A 15,130-nucleotide genomic window follows, 5' to 3' on the forward strand; every position below is an offset into this window, starting at 1 on the left:
TGTACTGCCTGCTTTGTAGAATCCCCAAACCAAAACCTCTACTGCAGGTTTCTATATAAAAGATTTACTGGGCATTTTTTGAAGTTGCTTAGACATATTTTGTTTGAGATGTCTTCCCTGGAGAACATTGTTTATTTTTTTTAAAAAAAAAAGTTCCGAAAGCTTACAAGAATTACTAGACTTGATTCCTCCTCCTTGTCCTCTACCAGTGATAAGTATGGCAACTTTCTGTCTTCAGGGCATTAATTTGGCAGTTATGTTGCATATATCTTAAATATTGTAGAGATTATGATGATGATGGGGAGCAGAATGAAGCCCCTGTAGTCCAAGGGGAAATGGTTAGTGACCTGCTACACGATTTAGACACACACAAGTCTATGGGTCCACCCAAGGGTACTGAGGGAGCTGGTGGAACTACTTACCAAGCTACTTTCCATCATTCATCAGCAGTCGTGGCTAACCAAGGAGGTCCCAGTTGACTGGAGCTTAGCAAATATGATGCCCATCTACAAGAAGGGCTGGAAGGAGGATCTGGGGAACTACAGGCCTGTCAGTCTTACCTCGGTGCTGGGAAAGGTTATGGAGCAGATCGTCTTGAGTGCCGTCTACATGGCACAGACAGGACAACTAGGTGATCAGGCCCAGTCAGCAGGGGTTTATGAAGGGCAGGTGCTGCTTGACAAAACTGATCTTCTGTGATAATGTGACCCGCTTAGTTGATGAAGGAGAGGCTGTGGATGTTGTATACCTGCACTTTAGTAAAGCCTTTGACACTGTCTCTCACAGCATACTCCTTGGAAAGCTGGTGGCTCATGGCTTAGACACGTGCTCTTCACTGGGTAAAAAAACCTGGCTGGCTGGACAAGCCCAGAGTTGTGGTGACTGGAGTTAAATCCAGTTGGTGGCCGGTCACAAGTGGTGTTCCCCAGGGCTCAGTATTGGGGCCAGATCTGTTTAATATCTTTATCAATGATCTGGATGAGGGGATCAAGGGCACCCTCAGTAAGTTTGCAGATGACACCTAGCTGGGAGGCGGGGTTGATCTGCTTGAGGGTAGGAAGGCTCTACAGAGGGATCTGGACAGGCTGGATCAATGGGCCGAGGCCAATTGCATGAGGTCCAACAAGGCTAAGTGCCAGGTCCTGTACTTGGGTCACAACTATCCCATGCAACGCTACAGGCTTGGGGAAGAGTGGCTGGAAAGCTGCCTGGCGGAAAAGGACCTGGGACATGGTTTAGTGGTGGACTTGGCAGTGTTAGGTTAATGGTTGGACTCGCTCTTAAAGGTCTTTTCCAACCTAAAATGATTCTGTGATTCTGTGTTAATAGGAATAGCTTAGCAGTCACAAAGATAAAAGTTCTTAGTACACACTAAGCGCATAGAACTTCTAAACTGACTCACTTCTGCTGGTGAAAAGGACAGGTTAGTTTAACCATTCCTACCTGAATTGTTTTTCTTTACAGTGGTTGTAGTAATCCTTCCTATAACTTGTTATCCTTTTTCATAAAGAGGTGAAAGTGTCTCTTCACACACACGCATGCACATATATTTAAGTTTTGTGTATTTATTGCTAATGGTAGTTTCCTTTGTTATGCAGAAGGGCTTTCTTTTATTTGCCTTCTGAGTTTGTGTCTTCTCAAGTTGCGTGCTCTTCTTTTTTTCAGCATGCGCTGGATCTTCAGCTGGCAGTGGCCAATATCCTGCAATCTCTAGTACACACAGAGAGAAACCAGCAAGTCATGTGCGAAGCTGGGCTCCATGCACGGCTTCTACAAAGATGCAGCGCTGCTCTGGCTGATGAGGACCACTCACTGCATCCGCCACTCCAAAGGATGTTTGAAAGGCTGGCCTCACAGGCGCTGCAGCCAATGGTGTTGAGGTCAGAAAGATAGCACTGAAGTCCAGTTGAGCTGAGGCCTGCTGCCTGCACTGTTGCTGGCTGGCTGTAAATGGCTCGGATTGGTAGAGAGCATAAGTGACCTTGTGTGATAGTGATCTCATGGGATCCCATTTTATTTCTTATCAGATAGACTGTCTTGCTTCTGTTAATCAGTGTGTAACCCTGGAGACATTGGGAATTGGAGGACGGGGGAGGAGGGAGAAGTATGGAGCGGGGAAATCTGTTTGGTGTTTTTCACAGAGATTGTGCTGAAGTTAAATGCTTGCTTTCTTCCTGCAAATCTTGAGAGGCTATCAAAAATGCCATTCCTGACTAGGTCCTCAGGAAGAGGAAGCAGGAGGATGGATTCCTTGACTTTGTGCAATGTTAAACACCTCAGATTGGAAAAGCTTTGGGCCAGCAGTTTTATTTAGCGCTTTAGTTTGTGTGAAGGAAATGCAGGAATGTGATATGAGAGGTGTCTGGAAAAATCTGGGGATTCATCGCTTTAAAAAGTTGATCTTTCTGTGTATGAATGCAAATAGGTTTGTACATCTATGCTAGTACTAGAAAAGCAAGCTTGAAAAGTTTATGAGTATATTTTGAACCATTTGTTCAATACCCACACAGTTGTAGGATAGTTTGGATTGCTTGCTAGATTCTGGGGAGACCTTCTTGCAGCCTTCACATATAAAAAGGGGGCTTATAAGAATGACGGAGAGAGACTTTTACCAGGGCCTGTAGTGACAGGACCAGGGGTAAGGGTTTTAAACTGAAAGAGGGTGGATTTAGATTGGGCATAAGGAAGACATTTTTTACAATGAGTGTGGTGAGACACTGGAAGAGGTTGCCCAGAGAAGCTGTAGATGCCCCATCATTGGAAGTGTTCAAGGTCAGGTTGGGTGGGGCTTTGAGCAACCTAGTACAGTGAAAGATGTCCCAGCCCACAACAGAGAGGTTTGGACTAGATGGTTTAGTCTTCCAACCCAAACCATCATACAACTGTGTATGACATGCAGCCACAAGAGCTGCTCGGTTCACTTCGGTGGCATGTAGCCGTGTCAGAAATGATTCTGCAAGAAGCACGCTTGCTGGTAGTTCCATCGCAGGAACTTAAGCTTCCCTAAGCATAGATACTGATAGCCTAGGTAGCTGTAGATACAGATATTATAGTTATCTATAGATACAGATGTTGATACCTGTGGAACCATCCCTCAGCCAAATAGGACACATGGGTAAAACAAAGCTGAGGTCAGTTACTCACTTCAGCCTGTGGTCTGCCTTTGCAGATGAGTTCAGCTTGCTGAATGTGCATCAGTGAGCGTCCTGATGTTCTCCTACAGGATGCAGCAGCCTCCTGCCAAGTCTCTGGAATGAAGAGAAGGGAATTGGGAGCTTTATCAAAATTGTTTGATTAGTTAAAATAATGCCAACTTTTAAGAGCATGTGTTCAAAACTTAGTTTCGAATGGATCAGATGTGTTTCTTGTAATTAGTTTATTTTCTTAGTTTAAAGTTATGTTTATTACAATTACTGTCTTTTTTAAAAACGGTATTAGATTTGGTGCCATTCTAGGCAAATAAATAGACAAAATTATTTGTAAATTTTTTTATTCTCTCTCTTAGGGAATTTTTACGCTTGGGAAATCCTTTGAATTGCGGAGCTTGGGACAAAAAGCTGTTGAAACAGTACCGAGTGCACAAACCCAGCTCACTGAGTTTTGAACCGGAAATGAGAAGTAGGTGCTGAAGTGCGAGAAAGTTGCAGAAAGAATGCTTCACTGACATCCCCCAATTGCATACTTCTGTAAAATTTGTAGATAAGCATCCATAAAAACCTAACTCCGCCCTGGCTTTGAATGAATGTGAAATCATCAGAACAGTTTGATTGGAAAAAGTTCTAAAAGCAGAAGGAATGTAGTACTTGTATTTAATATATATCCAGTGAGGTAATTGTAATTTTTTATTTTAGGAACAGTAACTACTAAATATGACAGTAGTTTGCTTTTAAGTCTTCAGAAGATGATTAGTTTGTAGTTATTTAACAGTAAAAGGAAAAATAATTTTCTCAGATACTTTCATGTGCACATCACGTCATTAAGTCTGTGTAGTGTCTCTCATGGGTTCAGTAAGGTGTCAGATAAAATAACTGAAATTCCTACACTTAAGCATAATTCCATTTATTTCAGCTAGACTCAAGAACCTGGCTCATCATTAGCATCACTAGTAATGAGAAAGAAATAGAAAGAATTAAAAAGAAAAAAAAAAAAAGCACAATATACATAATCTGGCAGAATCTCAATCTAATAATTGTTTATCTTATAAAGAGGTAGAATTTGGAGTTGGAACACCCACTCTTAATTCTTATATCAGCTTTAAAATAAAAAAAAAAGGGGCAGAGGGGACACCATGATAACTCAGTTTCAGTTTTAGTCCTGGAATTAACACTGTGGGAAGGTATTATTCACAATATATTTTGATAGGATATTCACTAGATATCCCCAGATTATAGACAGACACACATACACGTGTACAGTGGAAATTTTCATTATACCTTTGCGTGATATCCTGTCATGGAAGTTCACCCATCTGATAGAGTGCTTCATATTCTATCAGCAATTACACATCAGCTCTGATTTTTCACACTGGAAAGTTACATCTGTTTTCTAGCCATTGAATGAATCAATCTGATAAACTGCACTGAATATCTGTAACTGATGGATTCCTCCAGCTGATCCAAACCTCTCTTGCAGATGCACTCTTTCCTGTTATTAGCCATGAGTTGCAGAGCTTGGGAATAGCTGTTCATGTAGTATAGGAGAGTCTCAGTAAATGGTAATACAAAGAAATTATTAATAAGTTTCCAAAGCACGTGATACTTATTTCTATGTGTCAACTCAGTCATTGTATGGCCAGTTGTAACACATAGCTAAAAATACCTTAGTTGAAATGTTTGAATTATTTAAAAGGAACTAGAAAGCATCCTGGATGGTACTGAATTACAAGCATTAAATAATTAAATAAATAAACAAAATAAAATAACTGAGCTCATGTTCTGTCATCAGGTTCAGTACATTTAAAAAGAAGAGAGAAGGAGAGATTCAACTTCTCTCTAGGCCAGTGCTTTATTTATTTATTTATTTTTAATAGGGTTTTATCACAGGGGAAGGTAAACAATGAAAATTGTGAAAATGTGAGTCTGAAAAGTTTTTAACCTAGGAAAGAGAAGGCAAAGCTACCTTCTGAATACAAGTTATATTAAATTTCCTAAGCTAAGCTTACTGAGTCTTTCTGCTTATTGAGAGCTCTGAGACTTTTGGCTCAGAGTTAACTGCATCTGAAAAACAGGAAGCAGAGTTGTTCCTGCCTGTTAAGTCAGGTAGCAGGAACATGCCTGAAAGGGAGCCTCTGCGAAAGGGACACTTTCCTGATGTTAGGTAATGGTATGGCCTCTTGGCTCAATTTTTTGGCATTACCATAGACTTTCTGTAATACCTTGCTCAAGATACTCATGTCTCTGCCTCAGTTGAATGTTTTTTATAATGAGAGCAATGCTTCCCCACTCATCATCTTCTAACTGAGAGGCTGAACTAGTCAATGATGATTGGCAATTCAGCTATTGCATTGGAAGCAGTCCTTCAAAAGTCCAAATAAATAGTCTGAAAATGCTTCCTGTTTGCAATGTTGTGTTGTTTCTTGGCTTCTACTGTAGATAGCATGGTTACCTCAATGGAAGGTCTGGGTTCTGACAGCGTCTTTGGTTTGCATGAAGACAGCCACTATCGGATAAGCAAAAGCCTACTCAAGCCAGCAGAAGGGAGCACAGTACCCCTGACAAGAGTGAAATGTTTGGTCTCCATGACAACCCCACATGATATCAGGCTTCATGGATCATCAGTTACGCCAGCGTTCATTGAGTTTGACACATCTCTTGAAGGGTTTGGGTAAGGTCCTACAGTGCTCTCAAATTAACAGGGGGCACAGTGCAATGTTTTCTTACTTTATTCTTTTAGAGAGACAGTTGGGACTTTTAATGGACTGTTTGCAAACCAGAAACAAATGAATTCTTTAAAGAAACGAAACAACTACTTCAAGCCACATAAATTTCCACTCTGTCATTCATTAGTGCCTTGAAACCAAATGCTTGCTTGCCGTGTGTGAAAGTAGAAGTAGGTTTGTATCTAAATGTTGATAGTTACCTTCTCAGTTCTGGATTTCATGTGCCTTTTAAAACAAAGGAATGCCAACATACCCTTGCAGAAACTCATTAGTTGCTAGGATTTACGTGCGACATTTGGACGGCTCAAATGCTCTGAAACCCACTTAAAATTGCTGAAGAACTTGGAAGTGCAAAAGTGGGCAAATTGGAAATACAAGTAGAGCAGAGAAGGCATCTATGCTGAGTCCAAATAACTGGAAAAAAATTATTACTAACTGGAGTTGTAACCTGAATATAATGCTTAACCTGTTTTTTTTTCTTTTAGCATCTGGTATCACCTTCACTTACTGTTTTTTGCTCTTTAATTAAACACCTGCTGAGTGAGGCACTTTATGAGGATCATGTAACATGATTTAGCTTGACTGTTCAGAAGATGAAAACATGACACCATTCTCAGCATCTGTTTAAGGAAAATGCTTTGTCGTCTTGGTTATAAAAATGGAATAGAAAAACCTCAAAGCACTCATTTTGTTCTGTGCTAAGGGGTAAATACCTCAAAATTGCTACAAAAATTTAGACCAATGCAGACTGCTCCGTAGGCAGAGCATATGGGCTGAAAGCCAGTAACTCAGAGAGGGTAGTGTTATGAGATACATGCAAGTCAGACAATTGTGAGTGGTACCTCAAATGATAAGTAATTGTTCAGAATTTCCCAGAAGCTTGGTTAAAAGCTTAAAAACCTTGACTAGAAGCTTTATTAAAAGGTTTTTAGTGACACGAACCACCAAAAATGACGACTGTGAAGCCCAAAGGAGCCTGACAAATTCTTGTATGAGATGAGTAGCTCCTCAATGGTTTTTTTTGGTCTCTTTTTTTGAAAGAATCATGAGAAGAGGTAGATCTGTTGTCCACAGCTGTACCATAATTTCATACAAACAGAAACAGCTCCACCTGACAGAATCGTTCATCTTGTCTTTTTCTTTCCAGACCTTATATTTATACTACTGTGTTTCTTAAATCTATTTCTGTTCTGATGTGGCCTTTGACAGAGCCAGTTGCATCTTAGTGCACTTGTTCCAGTTTATTTGGGATAACTGGTCTGAGAGTAGAGCCAGCCTGGATATTTGGGAGCTCTGCTGCTCTGCATTCTCTTTTCAGCTTTGCAAAGCAAGGATGCAGCACCTGTCTTGCATCTAGCCTTCATATCCAATGTAGTCAGGGACAGACTTTTATTTGAAAACAAATGGTGCTCAAAGTTCTGTTTTACATGCTTCATAAGAGAAAAGAAAATGTTTTGGACCTAAGAAGAACTTGAAATAGGCTAGCAAAATGAATTGTTACTCTGGTTGCTCCAGGAGATTTGTAGGTGCTGGTAATGTGTCTAGAAGTAATCCACATAATGCAGCTGTGACTTCATGTAATTTCAACAAGTCACCTAAGAAGGCTGCTATAATCAATAAAAAAAAAAAAAAATCTAAAAACTTCTTGGTCTGTTTTAAAGTACCAGGGTGTTTCATGAATTCAACAGTTGGTGGACCCTTGCAAGTTATCTGCTTAAAGAGAACATGCTTGTAACACCATTGACCATGGGGGATTCACCCAGAGAAGAACATTTTCAAGAGGGAGGAAGAAGTATATAATGAGAACTGTAATCAAAAGGAAGATAGTAGTGACCAGAACCATGGACTGCTGTTGCTTTCAAGATGGGTGGTCAAGTTAACTCTTCATAGCTTACAGGAGAACAAAGTAACTCCTAGCTTTGTCGGGCAACTCAGCTACAGTATACTTAAAGTAGCCTGCTGAAGTGTAAATGTCAATAAAATGATGATTCTTCAGCAAGTGGAAAAGCCGTCATTTTGCCTCTAGTAGGACAATCTATACAAACTGGAAGCTGAACTCCTGTGGGGTTTTGCTCTACTTTGGCTAGGCTGGTCACTGAAATGGTCTGGGCTCTTAAAATCTTTTAGTACTTAAGGGAGGTACTCCTTATATCTGTTCCATTGTGTCCACAGCATCGGTGGCTCTTGTAAGGACCAAATGTAGCTAATTTGGTGAAGTATGATGTTACTGTGAGAGCATACGTACTTAAAATAAGAACAACATAATATGCAATTACCAGATCCTTTGAATATTTAGCTAATCTGTCTCTAAATAGAGTCCAGAACATCTCAAAGTCTGCAGTGAGTTATGATTGCCCACAAGGGAGCATCTTAGGCTATGGAGCCATGTGGGTGTAAGTCCCTGCACCTTTGCGCCAAAGATATATGCTGCCAAAGCTCCTTGCGCTGGAGATAATTTAGCCTCACAAGGAGAAATCTTGAGAATTCACTTCTACTTCTCATAAATACGTACAGTTAAGGAGAGTGATGGTGTGCTTATGGTATGTTTTCCTAGGCTATATTTTGTTTGTATTGAACTTCGGTTATATTGACTTCCTTAAACTCTAGTGTGTTACTGGTCCTCTGTTTAACAGCTGCCTGTTCTTGCCAAGTTTGGCTCCCCATAATGCACCTACAAATAATGCTGTTACAACAGGACTTATTGACGGTGCAGTTGTCAGTGGAATTGGAACTGGTAAGTACTTGAGTATGACTGTTACTCTGTAACAGCAGTGTTTTGTGTCTGATGTTTAGTTTTCTTATATTTCTCTGTTAGCCATGAAGTGATAGTATGGTGTTGGATGTTGTACACTCATAATTGAGAACTTTTTCTTTGTGTTTCTGTTGCTTTTTGCCCCCAAGTCAATGAAAAGCAATATAAAATACAAATGTGTGATTGCTTTAAAATACAAGGCTTTCAGCAGGTTAAGTTGTAATCAAGAGAAACGTATGAATAATGAACCTGGATGGATTAAGAACAAGTTGAGGTAGTAGTGTGAAGACTATAGTAAACATAGAAGGAATTGTAAAGCTGTACTTGTGGCTTTGTTCTGCTGAATTCTTAACTGAATTTGTTACAGGTGTAGTTACACACATCATCACAAAAATCTCATCTAATGTGTTTGCTGTCCCTTATACTTGTCCACTGTGGGCTGTTCACCCTACAGGAACTTGATGTGCTGTGGTGCAAATTGAACATGATCACTTAATTAAAAAACGTGTTAAGTCTAAAAACTAAGTTGAAGGTTTACTGCAGTAAGACGGAATTAGTGTTAGGCAGTACTTGAAGTCTGTGAGCTCATTGTTCTGTGGGAGCACCCCAGGAGATGAAATGGAGTCAGGTGTATGTGGTGAAGAGCTCTTCAACAAAGGCTTCTTCAGCAAGTCACACCTATGGAAGAAGCATCTCATCATGATATTAGCAGTTTCTGAGGGCCTGATCCGTTTCCACTTTTTTTGTCTAGGGAACTGAAACTGGGTTGTTCTGACCAAGAACACCTTCAGAGTTGATTTTTGGTTTTAGAATAGGAGGCAATAGTATGCAATTCTTGCTTTGCTTTGTTTTGAAACAAAGCTCCTCTGAGCTAGCTTTATGTGACTTTTCCTCCAAGCTTGAGTCAGAAATGAAAGAAGTAACATTGAAGTCCATGAAGGAAAAGTTTGAGAAAGCACAGCTGGTATCAACTGAGCTGATAGGAAAAAAGGAACAGGAACAAGTAGGGTAGCCTAAGTACTGGCTACTGCAGCTATATAATGGGCTTTCATTTTTGTTTTTAGGTGAAAGATTTTTCCCACCGCCATCTGGTTTAAGCTACTCAACTTGGTTTTGTATTGAACATTTTAGTACACCTCCTAATAACCATCCTGTGAGACTTCTTACTGTAGTGCGGCGTGCAAACTCCTCGGAGCAGCATTATGTATGCCTTGCCATTGTCCTCTCAGCAAAAGACCGGTCACTGATTGTTTCAACTAAAGAAGAATTGCTTCAAAATTATGGTAAGAGCTGTGTCATGTCATCAGCTGATCCTGACAATATTGTGGGGATGCTACAGCAAGTTTATTTTGAACCTAGTATCTAGAAGAATTGAGTGTGATGGAACTTTTAGTTGCAGCTTCACCAGCTCCTAATGGGTTTTGTCAATGGAAAAATGCAAAATGTAAACATTCCTGTAGAAATTAAGGAGCTCTTACAATTTCTAAACAAGATTCAGTATCTGCATATAAAGAAAATTTTTTGCCCAAACCCCAAGTATTATAAATTTAAAGGAGGGGATTACATCATTGTTTTTGAAAGGTTTTTGCCTGTTATTTATCTTGTATTATTCATTTTAGACATCATTTCTTGAGGTGTAAATATAACTATCTTTGCTTTGAAGAAGTTTGGAAATAGTAAACTAACAGGTTGTGAAGGCTTTTTCAATCTGACTAGTCCCAATGCTGGAGGGCTATTTGAAGGCAATCAGTCATTTGCTTCATGTTTTAATGCTGTGATCAGTTTTCAGAAAGAGTTTGTAGCTTCATTCAGTATCTGTGATCAAAGGTGGAATTACAGGAAGTGCAGTGAAGATCTAAGTGAAGTTGGTGAGGCCAGTGAATTTGCTAGAGTGTGCTGTCAGTGCAGTTGGGGGCTTCAGGCTTAGCCATCTCCTGTCTCCTGTCTTGTCCTCCATCAGAGCCTCCAAAAATGGTCAGTTTTGACAGACCTTTTATGCACTGTGGCTGTGGAAGAGCTGAGAAGAGCAGGGCAGCCTTCTGCATATGTTTCAGGCTTAGCTCTTGTCGTGGTTTCAGCCCAGCCAGTAACAAAGCACCAGGCAGCCCCTCGCTCACTCCTCTCCTCCCCAACCACAGTGGGGTGAGGAGAAAATATAAAGAAAGGCTCGTGGGTCAAGATAAGGACTGGGAGGGATCCCTCCCCGTTATGATCACAGGCAAAAGACAGGCTCAACTTGGGGGAAAAAACAAAATCAATTTAATTTACTACAAATCAGAACAAAACAAGGATATTAGGAAGTAAAACCAAATCTTAGAACACCTTCCCCCCACCCCTCCCTCCTTCCTGGCTCAACCCCACTCCCGGTTCTCTCCACCTCCTCCCCCCGGTGGCGCTGGGTGATGGGGAATGGGGGTTGGGGTCAGCTCCCCACACCTTGTCTCTGCCGCTCCTTCCTCCTCAGGGGCAGGACTCCTCACTCCTCCCCTGCTCCACCGTGGGGTCCCTCCCACAGCAGACAGTCCTTCATGAACTTCTCCAACGTGAGTTCTTTCCGCGGGCTGCAGTTCCTCACAAACTTCCTTGGCGTGGGTCCTTTGTGTGGGCTTCAGTTCTTCCCAGACTTCCCTGGTGTGGGTCCTTTCCGCGGGCCAATCTTCAGTCACAAACTGCTCCAGTGTGGGCTTTCCCATGGAGTCACGGCCATCCTCAGGAGCATCTGCTCCACCATTCACCTCCAGGGGCTGCAGGGGGGCAGCCTGCCGTCTCACCACAGGCTGCAGGGGCATCCCCTCCTCCGGCGCACCTCCTCCCGCTCCTTCTTCACTGACCTCGGTATGTGCATAGGTGTTCCTCTCACATTCCAATCCCCCTACTCACTGCAGGTTCCCATTCTTACGTGCGTTATCCCAGAGGTGCTACCACCGTCACTGTTTGGGTCGGCCTTGGTCAGAGGCAGGTCCGACTTGGAGCCGGGGAAGCTTCTAGCAGCTTCTTACAGGAGCCACCCCTGCGGCCCCCTCCCCCGCTACCAAAAAAACTGTGCCATACAAACCCGTAACAGCTCTTTACCAAACCAACATGCTGGGTTACAAGTGGTTATCAAAAATCTGTTCCTGCTTCTGTTCTTTCCTTTTGAGTAGCAGGCACTAATAAAGAATTTGTACAACTGTTGTTATTTAAAAAAAAAAACAGCGAAGCAGACTATTATAGCATATTCCTTCTTTTCACGATAAGTGGTCGTTTGCATCATTAACTGCAGTAGTTTCTCTTACTGGAAGTCAGGTTCAAAACCGAAAACTTGGGAGCTGAAGAGCCATACTATAAGGGAGGAACTAAACCTCTTAAATTACAAACACACTGACAGTGTTTTCTTGCACCAAATTCTTATAAGAGAATTATGTAAGTTTATCTTCATATTAATTGCTTTAGCCTGCACTGGAGCTATAGATTGTTTTTAGTTTGTAAGCCCGTATTATCCAACTCTTTAAAAGAGGTTGGATTTGAAGAGGCTTTGTCAGAGAAGATCTGAAGGTCTCTGACTACAGAGACTGGTTTTTAATTGAACGGGATACTTTGCTTTACTGGAGTGCCACCCTGTCATGGCTAAGTCGTAGTCGGTGGTGTACCATCAAGTGCTGAGCAGGTAAGAACCTGAAGAACTGAGATGGCAGGCCTGCCAGTGCTGATGGTCTATTGTAAGAATAAATGGGGTGGTTTAGGGATGTTTCTGTGAGCGAGAATTGTGCTCAGAGGTGTTTGGCTGAGAAAAAGAACTTGAGATTATTTTTGTATCTGAAAGTTAGTTCCAAGTACTCTGCTTTTATCATTTTCCTTGTGCTATTTCTAAAGAAATGAGTGTTCTCTCTGTGTAGGCAGCTGCTGAGGTAAGAGGATTTATGGTTTCTTTTCCTTCAATATAAAAGAATGAAGAGAGTGTGGGTCATTTTGCTTTGCGATGGAGAAGCTAATGCACCTGCAGACTGATCATGCCCTCTGGTATGAAGTCAAATGATGCCTGTTAGAGAAATTAAAGAATTCTGTGCTGAGAACTAAAGTGTATTTCAACATTCAGAAGATAATTCAGCACCCATTAGCGAAGAAAGACCTGGGAAATACTTGAAGAGTATAGGTGGGTGAATTGGGGATGGGTGGTCAGCAGCTTGTGGTTTGCAGCCCTTGCAGAGAGGCTGGGAGTGGGTTCCTCTGGCCGTGTGTCTGGAAGGCAGGCATCTGTCTCCGACTGCTCTCACTGTTGGTGCGAGGGTGGCCAATGGAGCCACGGGTGCAGCTCGCCTCACCCCACAGCAGCTGGTGGTCATGTCAGGTCAGTGGCCTTACATCCCAGGCTCCACTGCTGATAGGGTGAAGGGAAGGCAAGGGCGACTCACTGCGGTTACAGTACTGAAATGGAACAGGCAAGACATTGTGAAGTCTTTGTTTTGACTTGGGCAGAAATGTCTCAGCCCTGTACTACCCCTTCACTAGCAGCACTTCAGAAAATTAATTTTCCTTAGAACTGCAAAAAGGGAAGAAGAGAAGCCACTGTGCTGAGGCTTGAGTTACAAGTACCCCCAGTCTGTGCTTGATGTGTGTCTTGCTAGCCAGACTTCGTATTTGTGGCTTTTATTAAGGAAAAAAGTTTTAGGTTTTCATCCTCATCTTTAACTTCACTTATGCTTTGTAATTTAGCATGATTCTGACACAGATGCTTTGAAAGGCAATCTTTTTACTTGTGTCTTCTTTTGTGTGTGACCTAATTGTTTAAGCATGATAGTGGCAAGCTTATACTGAGTGTCTGTGGGCAGGTGCTGGGAAGCAAGAGGGGGCTTCTGTGGGAAGAGGCCAGGGCTGCGCCGTGCCAGACATGGCCACTTCCAGCCAGCTCTGCAGCAGACCCCCTACAGGACACAGCTTAGTCCAGCAGCCAGGCTTGTGGTGCCTCTGGGAAAACACATGTAAGAGGGGCGAAACGCTGCATGGAGTGAGGAGTAAGGGAAAAAAATGTGAGAGAAAGCGCCCTGAGGACATGAAGGTGAGAACAGAAGGAGGGGAGGGGGCCAGATCAGAGATCCCCTGTGGCCCCTGGAGAGGATCACACTGGATCAGGTAGTGGGGCCTGTGGAGGAGACCATGGTGGAGCAGGGAAAAGTGTGAAGAGAAAGTCTGGGAAATATGGGTAACTTTCTCTCCACGGTGTGAGAAAAGTGAAAAACAGCTCTGTAGGTTTGGAGAGACATCTGTTATTTCTTGCTGACTACTGCTGTAAAAACTTTTTTAGAAAAACAATGAAAGGTCTTTGTGACTTGCATGGTGGCATGAGAAAGTTAGTAAAAACTTGAGCAAACTTGTCATTCCAGCTAAAATTTCAGAGGGAGGATAAAAGGGGAGAAGTAAAACATAATTATCAAAAGTCTAAAAGTATCCTGAGAATTTTCTTAGAGAAGAATTAAGGCAAAGGAAGAAGAGACCTGTCACTGATACTACCAAAACTATACTAGTTTGTTAGTGTGCAAGTATTTAAGTACGTTTAGCCTGTCAAACTGTGACAATTTGGTCTGAACACTTCTCAAAAAATGTGATTTCATTCTTTCAGTTCTTGTATTTGGAAGTCTAAACTTATTCTTGTTAATCGTATGACTTTATTCATATCTTGTTAATTGTATTTTTGTTAACTATGTGCTTTCTAAAAATTTGGGTTTAATGTATTGCTGTAGATTGTTTTACATAAAGTCTAATGACATATTTGTCTGTTTTAAGCTTCTTATAACATTTCTACTGGTGCCCACTAACTGGTAATTTTCCTTTAGTCGATGACTTCAGTGAGGAATCATCATTTTATGAAATTCTTCCCTGTTGTGCCCGTTTCCGCTGTGGTGACCTCATCGTGGAAGGCCAGTGGCATCACCTAGTTCTGGTCATGAGTAAAGGCATGCTAAAGAACAGCACAGCTGCACTCTACCTTGATGGACAGCTTGTTAACACTGTTAAGGTAAAATAAACCTTTATATCCTCATTTTTACTGGTTGGAGTGATTTCTCTCTCTCTGCACATATATATGTGCAAAAACCCACACAAAACAAGAAGAAAACAAACCAATGCACCCTTTCCCCCCCTAAAAAAACCCACCCAATCACCACAAACAAAAGCCCCACAAAATGAGGAGCCTTGCAAAAAGGGGTCTTCGCTCACTATACACAGCTTGGAGCCAGCCCTAGTCCTGTTCAGAGGAGAAGATAATGAATACTTTCTCAGGCATGAGCAATAGTAACACTGAAGTGAAGTAGACATGTTGCATTGAATGTGAGGCAAGTGTGGCACAGAGATGCTGCTGACTAGATTAATTAGAAGGATCATAAAAAGCTGAAGAAGACTTATCCCAGGACCACATAGCAGATCTAACGTTGAATAATAGGGAGATTACAGAGTAAGACAGCTTTGCCAATTTATTCAGATTGTTCCTTTCACAACCCTCTTGCCACCCCAGAACTTGTCAGTGA

General features: G+C 41.8%; 1 protein-coding gene across 10 annotated transcripts in view; it reads left to right on the forward strand.

Moving 5' to 3' along the window:
* The window catches only part of WDFY3 (WD repeat and FYVE domain containing 3), a 187,035-nt gene that overhangs the window by 106,009 nt on the left and 65,896 nt on the right, over positions 1 to 15,130 (forward strand). For all 10 annotated transcript variants that reach the window (XM_030023894.2, XM_030023903.2, XM_030023921.2 and 7 more), the window contains 6 exons: positions 1,666 to 1,880; positions 3,506 to 3,618; positions 5,592 to 5,823; positions 8,512 to 8,612; positions 9,695 to 9,913; positions 14,441 to 14,622. In XM_030023894.2, coding sequence (XP_029879754.1) covers positions 1,666 to 1,880; positions 3,506 to 3,618; positions 5,592 to 5,823; positions 8,512 to 8,612; positions 9,695 to 9,913; positions 14,441 to 14,622 — 1,062 coding nt within the window. The remainder of the gene's footprint in view (positions 1 to 1,665; positions 1,881 to 3,505; positions 3,619 to 5,591; positions 5,824 to 8,511; positions 8,613 to 9,694; positions 9,914 to 14,440; positions 14,623 to 15,130) is intronic.

The sequence above is a fragment of the Aquila chrysaetos genome, chromosome 1 (genome assembly GCF_900496995.4).
Source record: "Aquila chrysaetos chrysaetos chromosome 1, bAquChr1.4, whole genome shotgun sequence".
NCBI classification, from domain to species: Eukaryota; Metazoa; Chordata; class Aves; order Accipitriformes; family Accipitridae; genus Aquila; species Aquila chrysaetos.